Source organism: Heptranchias perlo, chromosome 12 (assembly GCF_035084215.1).
Source record: "Heptranchias perlo isolate sHepPer1 chromosome 12, sHepPer1.hap1, whole genome shotgun sequence".
Classification (NCBI taxonomy): domain Eukaryota; kingdom Metazoa; phylum Chordata; class Chondrichthyes; order Hexanchiformes; family Hexanchidae; genus Heptranchias; species Heptranchias perlo.
The window spans coordinates 75230767-75250546 of record NC_090336.1 but is presented as its reverse complement, the minus strand read 5'-3'; the positions used below and the strand labels follow the sequence as shown (position 1 = coordinate 75250546).

Sequence of the window (19780 nt, the reverse complement as noted above, 5' to 3'; positions counted from 1 at the left end):
ACAGAGTGATCACATGGGGACTGGATTACAGCAGGGTGATGGGAACAGAGTGATCACACGGGGACCAGATTACAGCAGGGTGATGGGAACAGAGTGATCACACGGGGACCGGATTACAGCAGGGTGATGGGAACAGAGTGATCACACGGGGACTGGATTACAGCAGGGTGATGGGAACAGAGTGATCACACGGGGACCGGATTACAGCAGGGTGACAGGAACAGAGTGATCACACGAGGACCGGATTACAGCAGGGTGATGGGAACAGAGTGATCACACGGGGACTGGATTACAGCAGGGTGACAGGAACAGAGTGATCACACGGGGACTGGATTACAGCAGGGTGACAGGAACAGAGTGATCACACGGGGACTGGATTACAGCAGGGTGATGGGAACAGAGTGATCACACGGGGACTGGATTACAGCAGGGTGACGGGAACAGAGTGATCACACGGGGACCGGATTACAGCAGGGTGACGGGAACAGAGTGATCACACGGGGACTGGATTACAGCAGGGTGATGGGAACAGAGTGATCACACGGGGACCGGATTACAGCAGGGTGATGGGAACAGAGTGATCACACGAGGACCGGATTACAGCAGGGTGACGGGAACAGAGTGATCACACGGGGACCGGATTACAGCAGGGTGACGGGAACAGAGTGATCACACGGGGACCGGATTACAGCAGGGTGACAGGAACAGAGTGATCTCACGGGGACCGGATTACAGCAGGGTGACAGGAACAGAGTGATCACACGGGGACTGGATTACAGCAGGGTGACGGGAACAGAGTGATCACACGGGGACCGGATTACCGCAGGGTGACGGGAACAGAGTGATCACACGGGGACCGGATTACAGCAGGGTGACAGGAACAGAGTGATCACACGGGGACTGGATTACAGCAGGGTGACGGGAACAGAGTGATCACACGGGGACTGGATTACAGCAGGGTGACAGGAACAGAGTGATCTCACGGGGACTGGATTACAGCAGGGTGATGGGAACAGAGTGATCACACGGGGACTGGATTACAGCAGGGTGACGGGAACAGAGTGATCACACGGGGACTGGATTACCGCAGGGTGACGGGAACAGAGTGATCACAAGGGGACTGGATTACCGCAGGGTGACGGGAACAGAGTGATCCCACGGGGACCGGATTACAGCAGGGTGATGGGAACAGAGTGATCACACGGGGACTGGATTACAGCAGGGTGACGGGAACAGAGTGATCACACGGGGACCGGATTAACGCAGGGTGACAGGAACAGAGTGATCACACGGGGACCGGATTAACGCAGGGTGACAGGAACAGAGTGATCACACGGGGACCGGATTACAGCAGGGTGATGGGAACAGAGTGATCACACGGGGACCGGATTACAGCAGGGTGATGGGAACAGAGTGATCACACGGGGACCGGATTAACGCAGGGTGACAGGAACAGAGTGATCACACGGGGACCGGATTAACGCAGGGTGATGGGAACAGAGTGATCTCATGGGGACCGGATTACAGCAGGGTGACAGGAACAGAGTGATCACACGGGGACTGGATTAACGCAGGGTGACAGTAAATTGGGCTTCACCAGATGTCAGCTATTGGTCTTTACAGAAAGGCCAGTCGTGTAGACACTGAGCTGTAGCTGGATTCACATCATTCTGTAGCATTGGGAACTCTTGTTTTTTTTACAATTACTCTGAAACACAATAAGTGTGAAACTAACTGAAAGATTTATTCAAATGATATGTTAAGGTCGAAAGAAAAACAGAAATTGCTTGAAAGACACAGCAGTCTGGTCAGTGATGGGCAGAGGTTAATGGTTCGGGGGAGTTCTTCACTAGGTGTGGGTTTATATCTGAAACAGTAACCTGGCCTTCACCAGCTGCTGCCTCACCGGCCAGGGATTAATTGCATGAAACTATCTGATATTGAGCTGTCAGTGTAACTCGCTGAGAGCTGCCTTCAATTTCTGGTCAGTGTTGTTCCATGAGAAAGAAAAAAAGGAACTTGCATTAATTTATTCCCTTTCACCACCTCAGGATGTCCCAAAGCCCCCTTTACAGCCAATTACCTGTTTTTGAAGTCTAGTCGTTGTTGTAATAAGAACATAAGAACATAAGAAATTGGAGCAGGAGTCGGCCAATCGGCCCCTCGAGCCTGCTCCGCCATTCAATAAGATCATGGCTGATCTGATCCCAACCACAAATCTAAAGAACACAAGAAGTCGGAGCAGGACCCGGCCACATAGCCCCTGGGCCCTCTCCGCCACCCACAGGGCATTGACCGATCCGAACTCAGCTTCATGTCCAATTTCCTGCCCGCTCCCCATAACCCCTAATTCCCTTTACTTCTAGGAAACTGTCTATTTCTGTTTTAAATTTATTTAATGATGTAGCTTCCACAGCTTCCTGGGGCAGCAAATTCCACAGACCTACCACCCTCTGAGTGAAGAAGTTTCTCCTCATCTCAGTTTTGAAAGAGCAGCCCCTTATTCTAAGATTATGCCCCCTCGTTCTAGTTTCACCCATCCTTGGGAACATCCTTACTGCATCCACCCGATCAAGCCCCTTCACAATCTTATATGTTTCAATAAGATCGCCTCTCATTCTTCTGAACTCCAATGAGTAGAGTCCCAATCTACTCAACCTCTCCTCATATGTCCGCCCCCTCATCCCCGGGATTAACCGAGTGAACCTTCTTTGTACTGCCTCGAGAGCAAGTATGTAGGAAACTTGCGCACAGGAAGATCCCACAAATTGCAATGAGACAATGACCAGATCATCTGTTTTTACTGATGTTGGTTGAGGGATAAACATTGGCCCCAGGACACCGGGGAGAACTCCCCCCTGCTCTTCTTCGAATAGTGGCTGTGGGATCTTTTACATCCACCTGAGAGGGCAGATGGGGTCTCAGTTTAATGTCTTATCTGAAAGATGGCACCTCCGACAGTGCAGCACTCCCTCAGTACCGACCCTCCGACAGCGCAGCACTCCCTCAGTACTGACCCTCCGACAGTGCAGCGCTCCCTCAGTACTGACCCTCCGACAGTGCAGCACTCCCTCAGTACTGACCCTCCGACAGTGCAGCACTCCCTCAGTACTGACCCTCCGACAGTGCAGCACTCCCTCAGTACTGACCCTCCGACAGTGCAGCACTCTCTCAGTACTGACCCTCCGACAGTGCAGCACTCCCTCAGTACTGACCCTCCGACAGTGCAGCGCTCCCCCAGTATTGACCCTCCGACAGTGCAGCGCTCCCTCAGTACTGACCCTCCGACAGTGCAGCGTTCCCTCAGTACTGACCCTCCGACAGTACAGCACTCCCTCAGTACAGACCCTCCGACAGTGCAGCGCTCCCTCAGTACTGACCCTCTGACAGTGCAGCGTTCCCTCAGTACTGACCCTCCGACAGTGCAGCACTCCTTCAGTACTGACCCTCCGACAGTGCAGCACTCCTTCAGTACTGACCCTCCGACAGTGCAGCACTCCCTCCGTACTGACCCTCCGACAGTGCAGCGCTCCCTCAGTACTGACCCTCCGACAGTGCAGCACTCCTTCAGTACTGACCCTCCGACAGTGCAGCACTCCCTCAGTACTGACCCTCCGACAGTACAGCACTCCCTCAGTACTGACCCTCCGACAGTGCGGCGCTCCCTCAGTACTGACCCTCCGACAGTGCAGCGCTCCATCAGTACTGACCCTCCGACAGTGCAGCGCTCCCTCAGTACTGACCTCCGACAGTGCAGCACTCCCTCAGCACTGACCCTCCGACAGTGCAGCACTCCCTCAGTACTGACCCTCCGACAGTGCAGCGCTCCCTCAGTACTGACCCTCCGACAGTGCAGCGCTCCATCAGTACTGACCCTCCGACAGTGCAGCGCTCCCTCAGTACTGACCCTCCGACAGTGCAGCGCTCCCTCAGTATTGACCCTCCGACAGTGCAGCGCTCCCTCAGTACTGACCCTCCGACAGTGCAGCGTTCCCTCAGTACTGACCCTCCGACAGTACAGCGCTCCCTCAGTACAGACCCTCCGACAGTGCAGCGCTCCCTCAGTCCTGACCCTCCGACAGTGCAGCGTTCCCTCAGTACTGACCCTCCGACAGTGCAGCACTCCTTCAGTACTGACCCTCCGACAGTGCAGCACTCCCTCAGTACTGACCCTCCGACAGTGCAGCGCTCCCTCAGTACTGACCCTCCGACAGTGCAGCGTTCCCTCAGTACTGACCCTCCGACAGTGCAGCACTCCTTCAGAACTGACCCTCCGACAGTGCAGCGTTCCCTCAGTACTGACCCTCCGACAGTGCAGCGTTCCCTCAGTACTGACCCTCCGACAGTGCAGCACTCCCTCAGTACTGACCCTCTGACAGTACAGCACTCCCTCAGTACTGACCCTCCGACAGTGCAGCACTCCCTCAGTACTGACCCTCCGACAGTGCAGCACTCCCTCAGTACTGACCCTCCGACAGTGCAGCGCTCCATCAGTACTGACCCTCCGACAGTGCAGCACTCCCTCAGTACTGACCCTCCGACAGTGCAGCACTCCCTCAGTACTGCACACAATTCATTCACACAATTCCTGACTTGCCATATTTTCAACATGAGTATCTTTCTCTTATAATTAAATAAATCAGCAAGGGACATATGCTTGTTTGGAATTTTTATGTGGATAATTTACAGGGCTCCCTGATAGCTCAGACTCCGAATAAACCCCTCGAGCCTGTTTCACCATTCAGTCAGATGATGGCCGATCTGTACCTCAAGCCCATTTTCGTGCCCATGCTCCGTATCCCTTGATACCCTAATCTAATAAAAATCGATCAATCTCAGTCTTGAACTTTTCAATTGACCCCCAGCGTCCACAGCCTTTTGGAGTAGTAGTTTCCAGATTTCAACTCCTCTTTGTGTGAAGAACTCCTTCCTGACATCACCCCTGAGCGGCTGAGCTCTGTGGTTGTTGAGGAGGGTCCCAGGATTGTCCCCCGGTCTGTGGTCATTTAGCTGGTCTCTGCCAGCGCGACAGAAGGCACGACAATTAGTCTCAGTGTCCCCAACTTAGACAGAGTGGAATAAAGTCAGCCGACTTCTCCCATCCCGGACTCGGCTACGACATCCGCTCCACGGGTGAATGCGATCACTGTCCAGGCTCTCTCTCACGGAGCGGTCACTTGGCCAAAGTGCTGGAGGAGCAGCCAGCCCCAACAGTTATCACCCTGGATGAGTTCATACCCTCAGCAGAGGAGGGCTGAGAACTGGGCAGAAATTAATCCAAAAGCAGCCGTCAGCCAGTGCTGAACTCTAACTCAAGGGGCACAGTCTATTGGTTCAGTAGATAGCAGCTCAATCCTATCTTGTGCCTTCATCATTTCAGAATATCGACAGCCCGTAAATATAAACTGGCATCTTTAAATCGCTCCCTCGATGCTTCATTTCTGTTGCAACGTTCAAAATGTAAGGGGAAGCCCGATCAGTGCATGAGGGGGAAAGGAACAGAAGGATGTGGTGATCGGGTGAGATGAATTAGGGAGGGAGGAGGCTCGTGTGGAGAATAAACACCGGGATAGACCCGTTGGGCCGACTGGCCTGTTTCTGTGCTGTACACACCAGGTTATTCTATGTAAAATACACTTTGTTGTTATAGAGCCTTTGCCAAAATTGGTTTCTGTAAATATCTGACGCAGAACTTGGATGAATCGAGCCAGGGGCAACACTCTGAGAGTCCAGGGAATGAGCCAGCAGTCTCACAGCCAATGTATTGTCAGATTCCATCGGTAAATCAAGGGTCAGATTGGATAGAATTACATGGAATGTACAGCACAGAAACAGGCCATTCGGCCCAACTGGTCCATGCTGGTGTTTGTTCTCCACACGAGCCTCCTCCCTCCCTACTTCATCTCACCCTATCACCATATCCTTCTATTCCTTTCTCCCTCATGTGTTTATCCAGCTTCCCCTTAAATCCATCTACACTATTCACCTCAACTACTCCTTGTGGGAGCGAGTTCCACATTCTCACCACTCTCTGGGTAAAGAAGATTCTCCTGAATTCTCCATTGGATTTATTAGTGACTAGGTTACGGCCCTTAGTTCTGGTCTCTCCCACAAGTGGAAACATTTTCTCTACGTCTACCCTATCGAACCCTTTCATAATCTTAAAGACCTCTATCAGGTCACCCCTCAGTCTTCTCTTTTCTCGAGAAAAGAGCCCCAGCCTATTCAATCTTTCCTGATAAGTATAACCTCTCAGTTCTGGTATCATCCCAGTAAATCTTTTTTGCACCTTCTCCAGTGCCTCTATATCCTTTTTATAATATGGAGACCAGAACTGTTCACAGTGCTCCAAGTGTGGTCAAACCAAGGTTCTATACAAGTTTAACATAACTTCTCAGCCTTTCAATTCTATCCCTCTGGAAATGAACCGCAGTGCTTGGTTTGCCTTTTTTATGGCCTAATTAACCTGCGTCACTACTTTTAGTGATTTGTGTATCTGTACCCCCAGATCCCTCTGCTCCGATTCCCGAGTCCAAATCGTTTATGTAAATAGTGAACAACAGTGGTCCCAGCACCGATCCTTGTGGAACACCACTTCCCACCTTCTGCCAGTCTGAGTAACTATCTTTAACCCCTGCTCTCTGTTTTCTGTTTTGTAGCCAGTTTGCTGTCGATTATGCTACCTGTCCCCTGACTCCACATGCTCTGACCTTAGCCACGAGTTTACAGTGCGGTACCTTATCGAAGGCCTTTTGAAAATCTAAATATATTAGAGGACACAGATTTAAGGTGATCGGCAAAAGAGCCAGAGGCGACATGAGGAAACATTTTTTTATGCAATGAGTTGTGATGACCTGGAACGCACTGATTCAATAATAACTTTCAAAAGGGAATTGGAGAAATACTTGAAGGGGAAAAATTTGCTGGGCTCTGGGGAAAGAGCAGAGGAATGGGACTAATTGGATAGCTCTTTCAAAGAGCCAGCACAGGCACGATGGGCCGAATGGCCTCCTCGTGTGCTGTTACATCGACTGCATTACCCTTTCTGTTGCATCTTCAGAGAATTCAGAAAGGTTGGTCAAGCATGACATTCCCGCGAACGATTGGTGCATTGTACTGTGTAATCATTCGGGTCGCCCCGAAATAGTTCCCCATGTATAAATTGCTAGTCGTGTTTTATTGGCCATCTGATGGAGAGGTTGGGTTGGTTTTCACGGTTTGTATCTCTCTCTGCACATTGCATCCCATTCACATGCTTGTAAAAAAAAATTGTCTTTTTTTAAGAATTTCAGATAATGGTTTGGACCAAGCGTCAGGAAAATGTGTAACTCATCTTTCTCCCAACCAATTCTTTATAGCAAACCTGTGTGAACTGCGGGCGAGAAGCGATGAATGAGTGCACCGGGTGTCACAAGGTTCATTACTGTTCAACATTCTGTCAGCGAAAGGTGAGCAAGAAAGGACTCGCATTCATAGAGAAAGAAAGACTCGCATTCATAGAGAAAGAAAGACTCGCATTCATAGAGAAAGAAAGACTCGCATTCACAGAGAGAGAAAGAATCGCATTCACAGAGAAAGAAAGAATCGCATTCACAGAGAAAGAAAGACTCGCATTCACAGAGAAAGACAGACTCGCATTCACAGAGAAAGACAGACTCGCATTCACAGAGAAAGAAAGAATCGCATTCACAGAGAAAGAAAGACTCGCATTCACAGAGAAAGACAGACTCGCATTCATAGAGAAAGAAAGACTCGCATTCATAGAGAAAGACAGACTCGGATTCACAGAGAAAGAAAGACTCGCATTCACAGAGAAAGACAGACTCGCATTCACAGAGAAAGACAGACTCGCATTCACAGAGAAAGACAGACTCGCATTCATAGAGAAAGAAAGACTCGCATTCATAGAGAAAGAAAGACTCGCATTCATAGAGAAAGAAAGACTCGCATTCATAGAGAAAGAAAGACTCGCATTCACAGAGAAAGACAGACTCGCATTCATAGAGAAAGAAAGACTCGCATTCATAGAGAAAGACAGACTCGCATTCACAGAGAAAGACAGACTCGCATTCACAGAGAAAGACAGACTCGCATTCATAGAGAAAGAAAGACTCGCATTCATAGAGAAAGAAAGACTCGCATTCACAGAGAAAGACAGACTCGCATTCATAGAGAAAGACAGACTCGCATTCACAGAGAAAGAAAGACTCGCATTCATAGAGAAAGAAAGACTCGCATTCATAGAGAAAGAAAGACTCGCATTCAGAGGGAAAGAAAGACTCGCATTCACAGAGAAAGACAGACTCGCATTCATAGAGAAAGAAAGACTCGCATTCACAGAGAAAGACAGACTCGCATTCACAGAGAAAGAAAGACTCGCATTCATAGAGAAAGAAAGACTCGCATTCACAGAGAAAGACAGACTCGCATTCACAGAGAAAGACAGACTCGCATTCACAGAGAAAGAAAGAATCGCATTCACAGAGAAAGAAAGACTCGCATTCACAGAGAAAGACAGACTCGCATTCATAGAGAAAGAAAGACTCGCATTCATAGAGAAAGACAGACTCGGATTCACAGAGAAAGAAAGACTCGCATTCATAGAGAAAGACAGACTCGCATTCACAGAGAAAGACAGACTCGCATTCACAGAGAAAGACAGACTCGCATTCACAGAGAAAGACAGACTCGCATTCACAGAGAAAGACAGACTCGCATTCACAGAGAAAGACAGACTCGCATTCATAGAGAAAGAAAGACTCGCATTCATAGAGAAAGAAAGACTAGCATTCACAGAGAAAGACAGACTCGCATTCATAGAGAAAGACAGACTCGCATTCACAGAGAAAGAAAGACTCGCATTCATAGAGAAAGAAAGACTCGCATTCACAGAGAAAGAAAGACTCGCATTCACAGAGAAAGAAAGACTCGCATTCACAGAGAAAGACAGACTCGCATTCACAGAGAAAGAAAGACTCGCATTCACAGAGAAAGACAGACTCGCATTTATAGAGAAAGACAGACTCGCATTCACAGAGAAAGAAAGACTCGCATTCACAGAGAAAGACAGACTCGCATTCACAGAGAAAGAAAGACTCGCATTCACAGAGAAAGACAGACTCGCATTCATAGAGAAAGACAGACTCGGATTCACAGAGAAAGAAAGACTCGCATTCATAGAGAAAGAAAGACTCGCATTCACAGAGAAAGACAGACTCGCATTCATAGAGAAAGAAAGACTCGCATTCACAGAGAAAGACAGACTCGCATTCACAGAGAAAGACAGACTCGCATTCACAGAGAAAGACAGACTCGCATTCACAGAGAAAGAAAGACTCGCATTCACAGAGAAAGACAGACTCGCATTCATAGAGAAAGAAAGACTCGCATTCATAGAGAAAGAAAGACTCGCATTCACAGAGAAAGACAGACTCGCATTCATAGAGAAAGAAAGACTCGCATTCACAGAGAAAGACAGACTCGCATTCACAGAGAAAGAAAGACTCGCATTCACAGAGAAAGAAAGACTCGCATTCATAGAGAAAGAAAGACTCGCATTCATAGAGAAAGAAAGACTCGCATTCATAGAGAAAGACAGACTCGCATTCATAGAGAAAGACAGACTCGGATTCACAGAGAAAGAAAGACTCGCATTCATAGAGAAAGACTCGCATTCATAGAGAAAGACAGACTCGCATTCATAGAGAAAGACAGACTCGCATTCATAGAGAAAGACAGACTCGGATTCACAGAGAAAGACAGACTCGCATTCACAGAGAAAGACAGACTCGCATTCACAGAGAAAGAAAGACTCGCATTCACAGAGAAAGAAAGACTCGCATTCATAGAGAAAGAAAGACTCGCATTCATAGAGAAAGAAAGACTCGCATTCATAGAGAAAGACAGACTCGCATTCATAGAGAAAGACAGACTCGCATTCATAGAGAAAGACAGACTCGGATTCACAGAGAAAGAAAGACTCGCATTCATAGAGAAAGACAGACTCGCATTCATTGAGAAAGAAAGACTCGTATTCATAGAGAAAGAAAGACTCGCATTCATAGAGAAAGAAAGACTCGCATTCATAGAGAAAGACAGACTCGCATTCACAGAGAAAGACAGACTCGCATTCATAGAGAAAGACAGACTCGCATTCACAGAGAAAGAAAGACTCGCATTCACAGAGAAAGACAGACTCGCATTCATAGAGAAAGACAGACTCGCATTCACAGAGAAAGACAGACTCGCATTCATAGAGAAAGACAGACTCGCATTCATAGAGAAAGACAGACTCGCATTCACAGAGAAAGAAAGACTCGCATTCATAGAGAAAGAAAGACTCGCATTCATAGAGAAAGAAAGACTCGCATTCATAGAGAAAGAAAGACTCGCATTCATAGAGAAAGAAAGACTCGCATTCATAGAGAAAGAAAGACTCGCATTCATAGAGAAAGAAAGACTCGCATTCATAGAGAAAGACAGACTCGCATTCACAGAGAAAGACAGACTCGCATTCACAGAGAAAGAAAGACTCGCATTCACAGAGAAAGACAGACTCGCATTCATAGAGAAAGACAGACTCGGATTCACAGAGAAAGACAGACTCGCATTCATAGAGAAAGAAAGACTCGCATTCATAGAGAAAGAAAGACTCGCATTCACAGAGAAAGACAGACTCGCATTCACAGAGAAAGAAAGACTCTCATTCACAGAGAAAGAAAGACTCGCATTCACAGAGAAAGACAGACTCGCATTCATAGAGAAAGAAAGACTCACATTCATAGAGAAAGAAAGACTCGCATTCACAGAGAAAGAAAGACTCGCATTCATAGAGAAAGACAGACTCGGATTCACAGAGAAAGACAGACTCGCATTCATAGAGAAAGAAAGACTCGCATTCACAGAGAAAGACAGACTCGCATTCACAGAGAAAGAAAGACTCGCATTCATAGAGAAAGAAAGACTCGCATTCATAGAGAAAGAAAGACTCGCATTCACAGAGAAAGAAAGACTCGCATTCATAGAGAAAGAAAGACTCGCATTCATAGAGAAAGAAAGACTCGCATTCATAGAGAAAGACAGACTCGGATTCATAGAGAAAGAAAGACTCGCATTCATAGAGAAAGAAAGACTCGCATTCATAGAGAAAGAAAGACTCGCATTCATAGAGAAAGAAAGACTCGCATTCACAGAGAAAGACAGACTCGCATTCACAGAGAAAGAAAGACTCTCATTCACAGAGAAAGAAAGACTCGCATTCACAGAGAAAGAAAGACTCTCATTCACAGAGAAAGAAAGACTCGCATTCACAGAGAAAGAAAGACTCGCATTCACAGAGAAAGAAAGACTCGCATTCATAGAGAAAGACAGACTCGGATTCATAGAGAAAGAAAGACTCGCATTCATAGAGAAAGAAAGACTCGCATTCATAGAGAAAGAAAGACTCTCATTCACAGAGAAAGAAAGACTCGCATTCACAGAGAAAGAAAGACTCGCATTCACAGAGAAAGAAAGACTCGCATTCATAGAGAAAGAAAGACTCGCATTCACAGAGAAAGAAAGACTCGCATTCACAGAGAAAGAAAGACTCGCATTCATAGAGAAAGAAAGACTCGCATTCATAGAGAAAGACAGACTCGCATTCATAGAGAAAGAAAGACTCGCATTCATAGAGAAAGACAGACTCGGATTCATAGAGAAAGAAAGACTCGCATTCATAGAGAAAGACAGACTCGCATTCATAGAGAAAGAAAGACTCGCATTCATAGAGAAAGAAAGACTCGCATTCACAGAGAAAGACAGACTCGCATTCACAGAGAAAGAAAGACTCTCATTCACAGAGAAAGAAAGACTCGCATTCACAGAGAAAGACAGACTCGCATTCATAGAGAAAGAAAGACTCACATTCATAGAGAAAGAAAGACTCACATTCATAGAGAAAGAAAGACTCGCATTCACAGAGAAAGAAAGACTCGCATTCATAGAGAAAGACAGACTCGGATTCACAGAGAAAGACAGACTCGCATTCATAGATAAAGAAAGACTCGCATTCACAGAGAAAGACAGACTCGCATTCATAGAGAAAGAAAGACTCGCATTCATAGAGAAAGAAAGACTCGCATTCACAGAGAAAGAAAGACTCGCATTCACAGAGAAAGAAAGACTCGCATTCATAGAGAAAGAAAGACTCGCATTCATAGAGAAAGAAAGACTCGCATTCATAGAGAAAGACAGACTCGGATTCACAGAGAAAGACAGACTCGCATTCACAGAGAAAGAAAGACTCGCATTCACAGAGAAAGACAGACTCGCATTCACAGAGAAAGAAAGACTCGCATTCACAGAGAAAGAAAGACTCGCATTCACAGAGAAAGACAGACTCGCATTCACAGAGAAAGAAAGACTCGCATTCACAGAGAAAGAAAGACTCGCATTCACAGAGAAAGAAAGACTCGCATTCACAGAGAAAGACAGACTCGCATTCACAGAGAAAGAAAGACTCGCATTCACAGAGAAAGACAGACTCGCATTCACAGAGAAAGAAAGACTCGCATTCACAGAGAAAGAAAGACTCGCATTCATAGAGAAAGACAGACTCGCATTCACAGAGAAAGAAAGACTCGCATTCATAGAGAAAGACAGACTCGCATTCATAGAGAAAGAAAGACTCGCATTCATAGAGAAAGAAAGACTCGCATTCATAGAGAAAGACAGACTCGCATTCACAGAGAAAGACAGACTCGCATTCAGAGAGAAAGAAAGACTCGCATTCACAGAGAAAGAAAGACTCGCATTCATAGAGAAAGAAAGACTCGCATTCAGAGAGAAAGACAGACTCGCATTCACAGAGAAAGACAGACTCGCATTCAGAGAGAAAGACAGACTCGCATTCACAGAGAAAGAAAGACTCGCATTCATAGAGAAAGAAAGACTCGCATTCACAGAGAAAGAAAGACTCGCATTCATAGAGAAAGACAGACTCGCATTCACAGAGAAAGAAAGACTCGCATTCATAGAGAAAGAAAGACTCGCATTCATAGAGAAAGACAGACTCGCATTCACAGAGAATGAAAGACTCGCATTCATAGAGAAAGAAAGACTCGCATTCATCGAGAAAGAAAGACTCGCATTCACAGAGAAAGAAAGACTCGCATTCACAGAGAAAGACAGACTCGCATTCACAGAGAAAGAAAGACTCGCATTCATAGAGAAAGACAGACTCGCATTCACAGAGAAAGAAAGACTCGCATTCATAGAGAAAGAAAGACTCGCATTCATAGAGAAAGAAAGACTCGCATTCATAGAGAAAGAAAGACTCGCATTCATAGAGAAAGAAAGACTCGCATTCATAGAGAAAGAAAGACTCGCATTCATAGAGAAAGAAAGACTCGCATTCATAGAGAAAGAAAGACTCGCATTCATAGAGAAAGAAAGACTCGCATTCACAGATAAAGACAGACTCGCATTCATAGAGAAAGAAAGACTCGCATTCACAGAGAAAGACAGACTCGCATTCATAGAGAAAGACAGACTCGCATTCATAGAGAAAGAAAGACTCGCATTCACAGAGAATGAAAGACTCGCATTCATAGAGAAAGAAAGACTCGCATTCACAGAGAATGAAAGACTCGCATTCATAGAGAAAGAAAGACTCGCATTCATAGAGAAAGAAAGACTCGCATTCATAGAGAAAGAAAGACTCGCATTCATAGAGAAAGAAAGACTCGCATTCACAGAGAAAGAAAGACTCGCATTCACAGATAAAGACAGACTCGCATTCATAGAGAAAGAAAGACTCGCATTCACAGAGAAAGACAGACTCGCATTCATAGAGAAAGACAGACTCGCATTCATAGAGAAAGAAAGACTCGCATTCACAGAGAATGAAAGACTCGCATTCATAGAGAAAGAAAGACTCGCATTCACAGAGAATGAAAGACTCGCATTCATAGAGAAAGAAAGACTCGCATTCATAGAGAAAGAAAGACTCGCATTCATAGAGAAAGAAAGACTCGCATTCATCGAGAAAGAAAGACTCGCATTCACAGAGAAAGAAAGACTCGCATTCATAGAGAAAGAAAGACTCGCATTCATAGAGAATGAAAGACTCGCATTCATCGAGAAAGAAAGACTCGCATTCACAGAGAAAGAAAGACTCGCATTCATAGAGAAAGAAAGACTCGCATTCACAGAGAATGAAAGACTCGCATTCATAGAGAAAGAAAGACTCGCATTCACAGAGAAAGAAAGACTCGCATTCATAGAGAAAGAAAGACTCGCATTCACAGAGAAAGACAGACTCGCATTCATAGAGAATGAAAGACTCGCATTCACAGAGAAAGAAAGACTCGCATTCATAGAGAAAGAAAGACTCGCATTCACAGAGAATGAAAGACTCGCATTCATAGAGAAAGAAAGACTCGCATTCATCGAGAAAGAAAGACTCGCATTCACAGAGAAAGAAAGACTCGCATTCATAGAGAAAGAAAGACTCGCATTCATAGAGAAAGAAAGACTCGCATTCACAGAGAAAGAAAGACTCGCATTCAGAGAGAAAGAAAGACTCTCATTCATAGAGAAAGAAATACTCGCATTCATAGAGAAAGAAAGACTCGCATTCACAGAGAAAGACAGACTCGCATTCACAGAGAATGAAAGACTCGCATTCACAGAGAAAGAAAGACTCGCATTCATCGAGAAAGAAAGACTCGCATTCACAGAGAAAGAAAGACTCGCATTCAGAGAGAAAGAAAGACTCACATTCACAGAGAAAGACAGACTCGCATTCACAGAGAAAGAAAGACTCGCATTCACAGAGAAAGAAAGACTCGCATTCACAGAGAAAGAAAGACTCGCATTCACAGAGAATGAAAGACTCGCATTCACAGAGAAAGAAAGACTCGCATTCATCGAGAAAGAAAGACTCGCATTCACAGAGAAAGAAAGACTCGCATTCATAGAGAAAGACAGACTCGCATTCACAGAGAATGAAAGACTCGCATTCACAGAGAAAGAAAGACTCGCATTCATCGAGAAAGAAAGACTCGCATTCACAGAGAAAGAAAGACTCGCATTCATCGAGAAAGAAAGACTCGCATTCACAGAGAAAGAAAGACTCGCATTCACAGAGAAAGACAGACTCGCATTCACAGAGAAAGACAGACTCGCATTCACAGAGAATGAAGGACTCGCATTCACAGAGAAAGACAGACTCGCATTCATAGAGAAAGAAAGACTCGCATTCACAGAGAATGAAAGACTCGCATTCACAGAGAAAGAAAGACTCGCATTCACAGAGAAAGACAGACTCGCATTCACAGAGAAAGACAGACTCGCATTCACAGAGAATGAAAGACTCGCATTCACAGAGAATGAAAGACTCGCATTCACAGAGAAAGAAAGACTCGCATTCATCGAGAAAGAAAGACTCGCATTCAGAGAGAAAGAAAGACTCGCATTCACAGAGAAAGAAAGACTCGCATTCACAGAGAAAGACAGACTCGCATTCACAGAGAAAGACAGACTCGCATTCACAGAGAATGAAGGACTCGCATTCAGAGAGAAAGAAAGACTCGCATTCATAGAGAAAGAAAGACTCGCATTCATAGAGAAAGAAAGACTCGCATTCACAGAGAAAGACAGACTCGCATTCATAGAGAAAGAAAGACTCGCATTCATAGAGAAAGACAGACTCGCATTCACAGAGAAAGACAGACTCGCATTCACAGAGAATGAAAGACTCGCATTCAGAGAGAAAGAAAGACTCGCATTCACAGAGAAAGAAAGACTCTCATTCATAGAGAAAGACAGACTCGCATTCACAGAGAATGAAAGACTCGCATTCATAGAGAAAGAAAGACTCGCATTCACAGAGAAAGAAAGACTCGCATTCAGAGAGAAAGAAAGACTCGCATTCACAGAGAAAGAAAGACTCGCATTCACAGAGAAAGAAAGACTCGCATTCACAGAGAAAGACAGACTCGCATTCACAGAGAATGAAAGACTCGCATTCACAGAGAAAGAAAGACTCGCATTCATCGAGAAAGAAAGACTCGCATTCACAGAGAAAGAAAGACTCGCATTCAGAGAGAAAGAAAGACTCGCATTCATAGAGAAAGACAGACTCGCATTCACAGAGAATGAAAGACTCGCATTCACAGAGAAAGAAAGACTCGCATTCAGAGAGAAAGAAAGACTCGCATTCACAGAGAAAGAAAGACTCGCATTCAGAGAGAAAGAAAGACTCGCATTCACAGAGAAAGAAAGACTCGCATTCAGAGAGAAAGAAAGACTCGCATTCATAGAGAAAGACAGACTCGCATTCACAGAGAATGAAAGACTCGCATTCATAGAGAAAGAAAGACTCGCATTCACAGAGAATGAAAGACTCGCATTCACAGAGAAAGAAAGACTCGCATTCATCGAGAAAGAAAGACTCGCATTCACAGAGAAAGACAGACTCGCATTCACAGAGAAAGAAAGACTCGCATTCACAGAGAAAGACAGACTCGCATTCACAGAGAAAGACAGACTCGCATTCACAGAGAAAGAAAGACTCGCATTCATAGAGAAAGAAAGACTCGCATTCACAGAGAAAGAAAGACTCGCATTCACAGAGAAAGAAAGACTCGCATTCATAGAGAAAGAAAGATTCGCATTCATAGAGAAAGACAGACTCGCATTCATAGAGAAAGACAGACTCGCATTCACAGAGAAAGACAGACTCGCATTCACAGAGAAAGAAAGACTCGCATTCATAGAGAAAGAAAGATTCGCATTCATAGAGAAAGACAGACTCGCATTCATAGAGAAAGACAGACTCGCATTCACAGAGAAAGAAAGACTCGCATTCACAGAGAAAGAAAGACTCGCATTCAGAGAGAGAGAAAGACTCGCATTCACAGAGAAAGACAGACTCGCATTCACAGAGAAAGACAGACTCGCATTCACAGAGAAAGACAGACTCGCATTCATAGAGAAAGAAAGACTCGCATTCACAGAGAAAGAAAGATTCGCATTCATAGAGAAAGACAGACTCGCATTCATAGAGAAAGAAAGACTCGCATTCACAGAGAAAGAAAGACTCGCATTCATAGAGAAAGACAGACTCGCATTCATAGAGAAAGAAAGATTCGCATTCACAGAGAAAGACAGACTCGCATTCATAGAGAAAGAAAGACTCGCATTCATAGAGAAAGACAGACTCGCATTCATAGAGAAAGAAAGACTCGCATTCACAGAGAAAGACAGACTCGCATTCACAGAGAAAGACAGACTCGCATTCACAGAGAAAGACAGACTCGCATTCACAGAGAAAGAAAGACTCGCATTCATAGAGAAAGAAAGACTCGCATTCATAGAGAAAGAAAGATTCGCATTCATAGAGAAAGAAAGACTCGCATTCACAGAGAAAGAAAGACTCGCATTCATAGAGAAAGACAGACTCGCATTCATAGAGAAAGAAAGACTCGCATTCATAGAGAAAGAAAGACTCGCATTCATAGAGAAAGACAGACTCGCATTCATAGAGAAAGAAAGACTCGCATTCACAGAGAAAGAAAGACTCGCATTCATAGAGAAAGAAAGACTCGCATTCATAGAGAAAGAAAGATTCGCATTCACAGAGAAAGACAGACTCGCATTCACAGAGAAAGACAGACTCGCATTCACAGAGAAAGAAAGACTCGCATTCATAGAGAAAGAAAGACTCGCATTCATAGAGAAAGAAAGACTCGCATTCATAGAGAAAGAAAGATTCGCATTCATAGAGAAAGACAGACTCGCATTCATAGAGAAAGACAGACTCGCATTCACAGAGAAAGAAAGACTCGCATTCACAGAGAAAGAAAGACTCGCATTCAGAGAGAGAGAAAGACTCGCATTCACAGAGAAAGACAGACTCGCATTCACAGAGAAAGACAGACTCGCATTCACAGAGAAAGACAGACTCGCATTCATAGAGAAAGAAAGACTCGCATTCATAGAGAAAGAAAGATTCGCATTCATAGAGAAAGACAGACTCGCATTCATAGAGAAAGAAAGACTCGCATTCACAGAGAAAGACAGACTCGCATTCACAGAGAAAGACAGACTCGCATTCACAGAGAAAGAAAGACTCGCATTCATAGAGAAAGAAAGACTCGCATTCATAGAGAAAGAAAGACTCGCATTCATAGAGAAAGACAGACTCGCATTCATAGAGAAAGAAAGACTCGCATTCACAGAGAAAGAAAGACTCGCATTCATAGAGAAAGACAGACTCGCATTCACAGAGAATGAAAGACTCGCATTCATAGAGAAAGAAAGACTCGCATTCATCGAGAAAGAAAGACTCGCATTCATAGAGAAAGACAGACTCGCATTCACAGAGAAAGAAAAACTCGCATTCACAGAGAAAGACAGACTCGCATTCATAGAGAAAGAAAGACTCGCATTCACAGAGAAAGACAGACTCGCATTCACAGAGAAAGACAGACTCGCATTCACAGAGAAAGAAAGACTCGCATTCATAGAGAAAGACAGACTCGCATTCACAGAGAAAGACAGACTCGCATTCACAGAGAAAGAAAGACTCGCATTCATAGAGAAAGACAGACTCGCATTCACAGAGAAAGAAAGATTCGCATTCATAGAGAAAGACAGACTCGCATTCATAGAGAAAGAAAGACTCGCATTCACAGAGAAAGAAAGACTCGCATTCATAGAGAAAGAAAGATTCGCATTCATAGAGAAAGACAGACTCGCATTCATAGAGAAAGAAAGACTCGCATTCACAGAGAAAGACAGACTCGCATTCACAGAGAAAGACAGACTCGCATTCACAGAGAAAGAAAGACTCGCATTCACAGAGAAAGAAAGACTCGCATTCATAGAGAAAGACAGATTCGCATTCACAGAGAAAGAAAGACTCGCATTCACAGAGAAAGAAAGACTCGCATTCATAGAGAAAGACAGACTCGCATTCATAGAGAAAGAAAGACTCGCATTCACAGAGAAAGAAAGACTCGCATTCACAGAGAAAGAAAGACTCGCATTCACAGAGAAAGAAAGACTCGCATTCATAGAGAAAGACAGACTCGCATTCACAGAGAATGAAAGACTCGCATTCATAGAGAAAGAAAGACTCGCATTCATCGAGAAAGAAAGACTCGCATTCACAGAGAAAGACAGACTCGCATTCATAGAGAAAGAAAAACTCGCATTCACAGAGAAAGACAGACTCGCATTCATAGAGAAAGAAAGACTCGCATTCACAGAGAAAGACAGACTCGCATTCACAGAGAAAGAAAGACTCGCATTCACAGAGAAAGACAGACTCGCATTCACAGAGAAAGAAAGACTCGCATTCACAGAGAAAGACAGACTCGCATTCACAGAGAAAGAAAGACTCGCATTCACAGAGAAAGACAGACTCGCATTCATAGAGAAAGAAAGACTCGCATTCACAGAGAAAGACAGACTCGCATTCACAGAGAAAGAAAGACTCGCATTCACAGAGAAAGAGAGACTCGCATTCATAGAGAAAGACTCGCATTCACAGAGAAAGAAAGACTCGCATTCACAGAGAAAGAAAGACTCGCATTCACAGAGAAAGAAAGACTCGCATTCACAGAGAAAGACAGACTCGCATTCACAGAGAAAGAAAGACTCGCATTCACAGAGAAAGACAGACTCGCATTCACAGAGAAAGAAAGACTCGCATTCACAGAGAAAGACAGACTCGCATTCACAGAGAAAGACAGACTCGCATTCACAGAGAAAGACAGACTCGCATTCACAG

General features: G+C 45.0%; 1 protein-coding gene across 1 annotated transcript in view; it reads left to right on the top strand.

Moving 5' to 3' along the window:
- Window positions 1-19780, top strand: part of LOC137327765 (deformed epidermal autoregulatory factor 1 homolog) — a 208444-nt gene that overhangs the window by 131887 nt on the left and 56777 nt on the right. The window contains exon 13 of the mRNA XM_067993575.1: window positions 7359-7448. Within this exon, the coding sequence (XP_067849676.1) occupies window positions 7359-7448 (90 nt within the window). The remainder of the gene's footprint in view (window positions 1-7358; window positions 7449-19780) is intronic.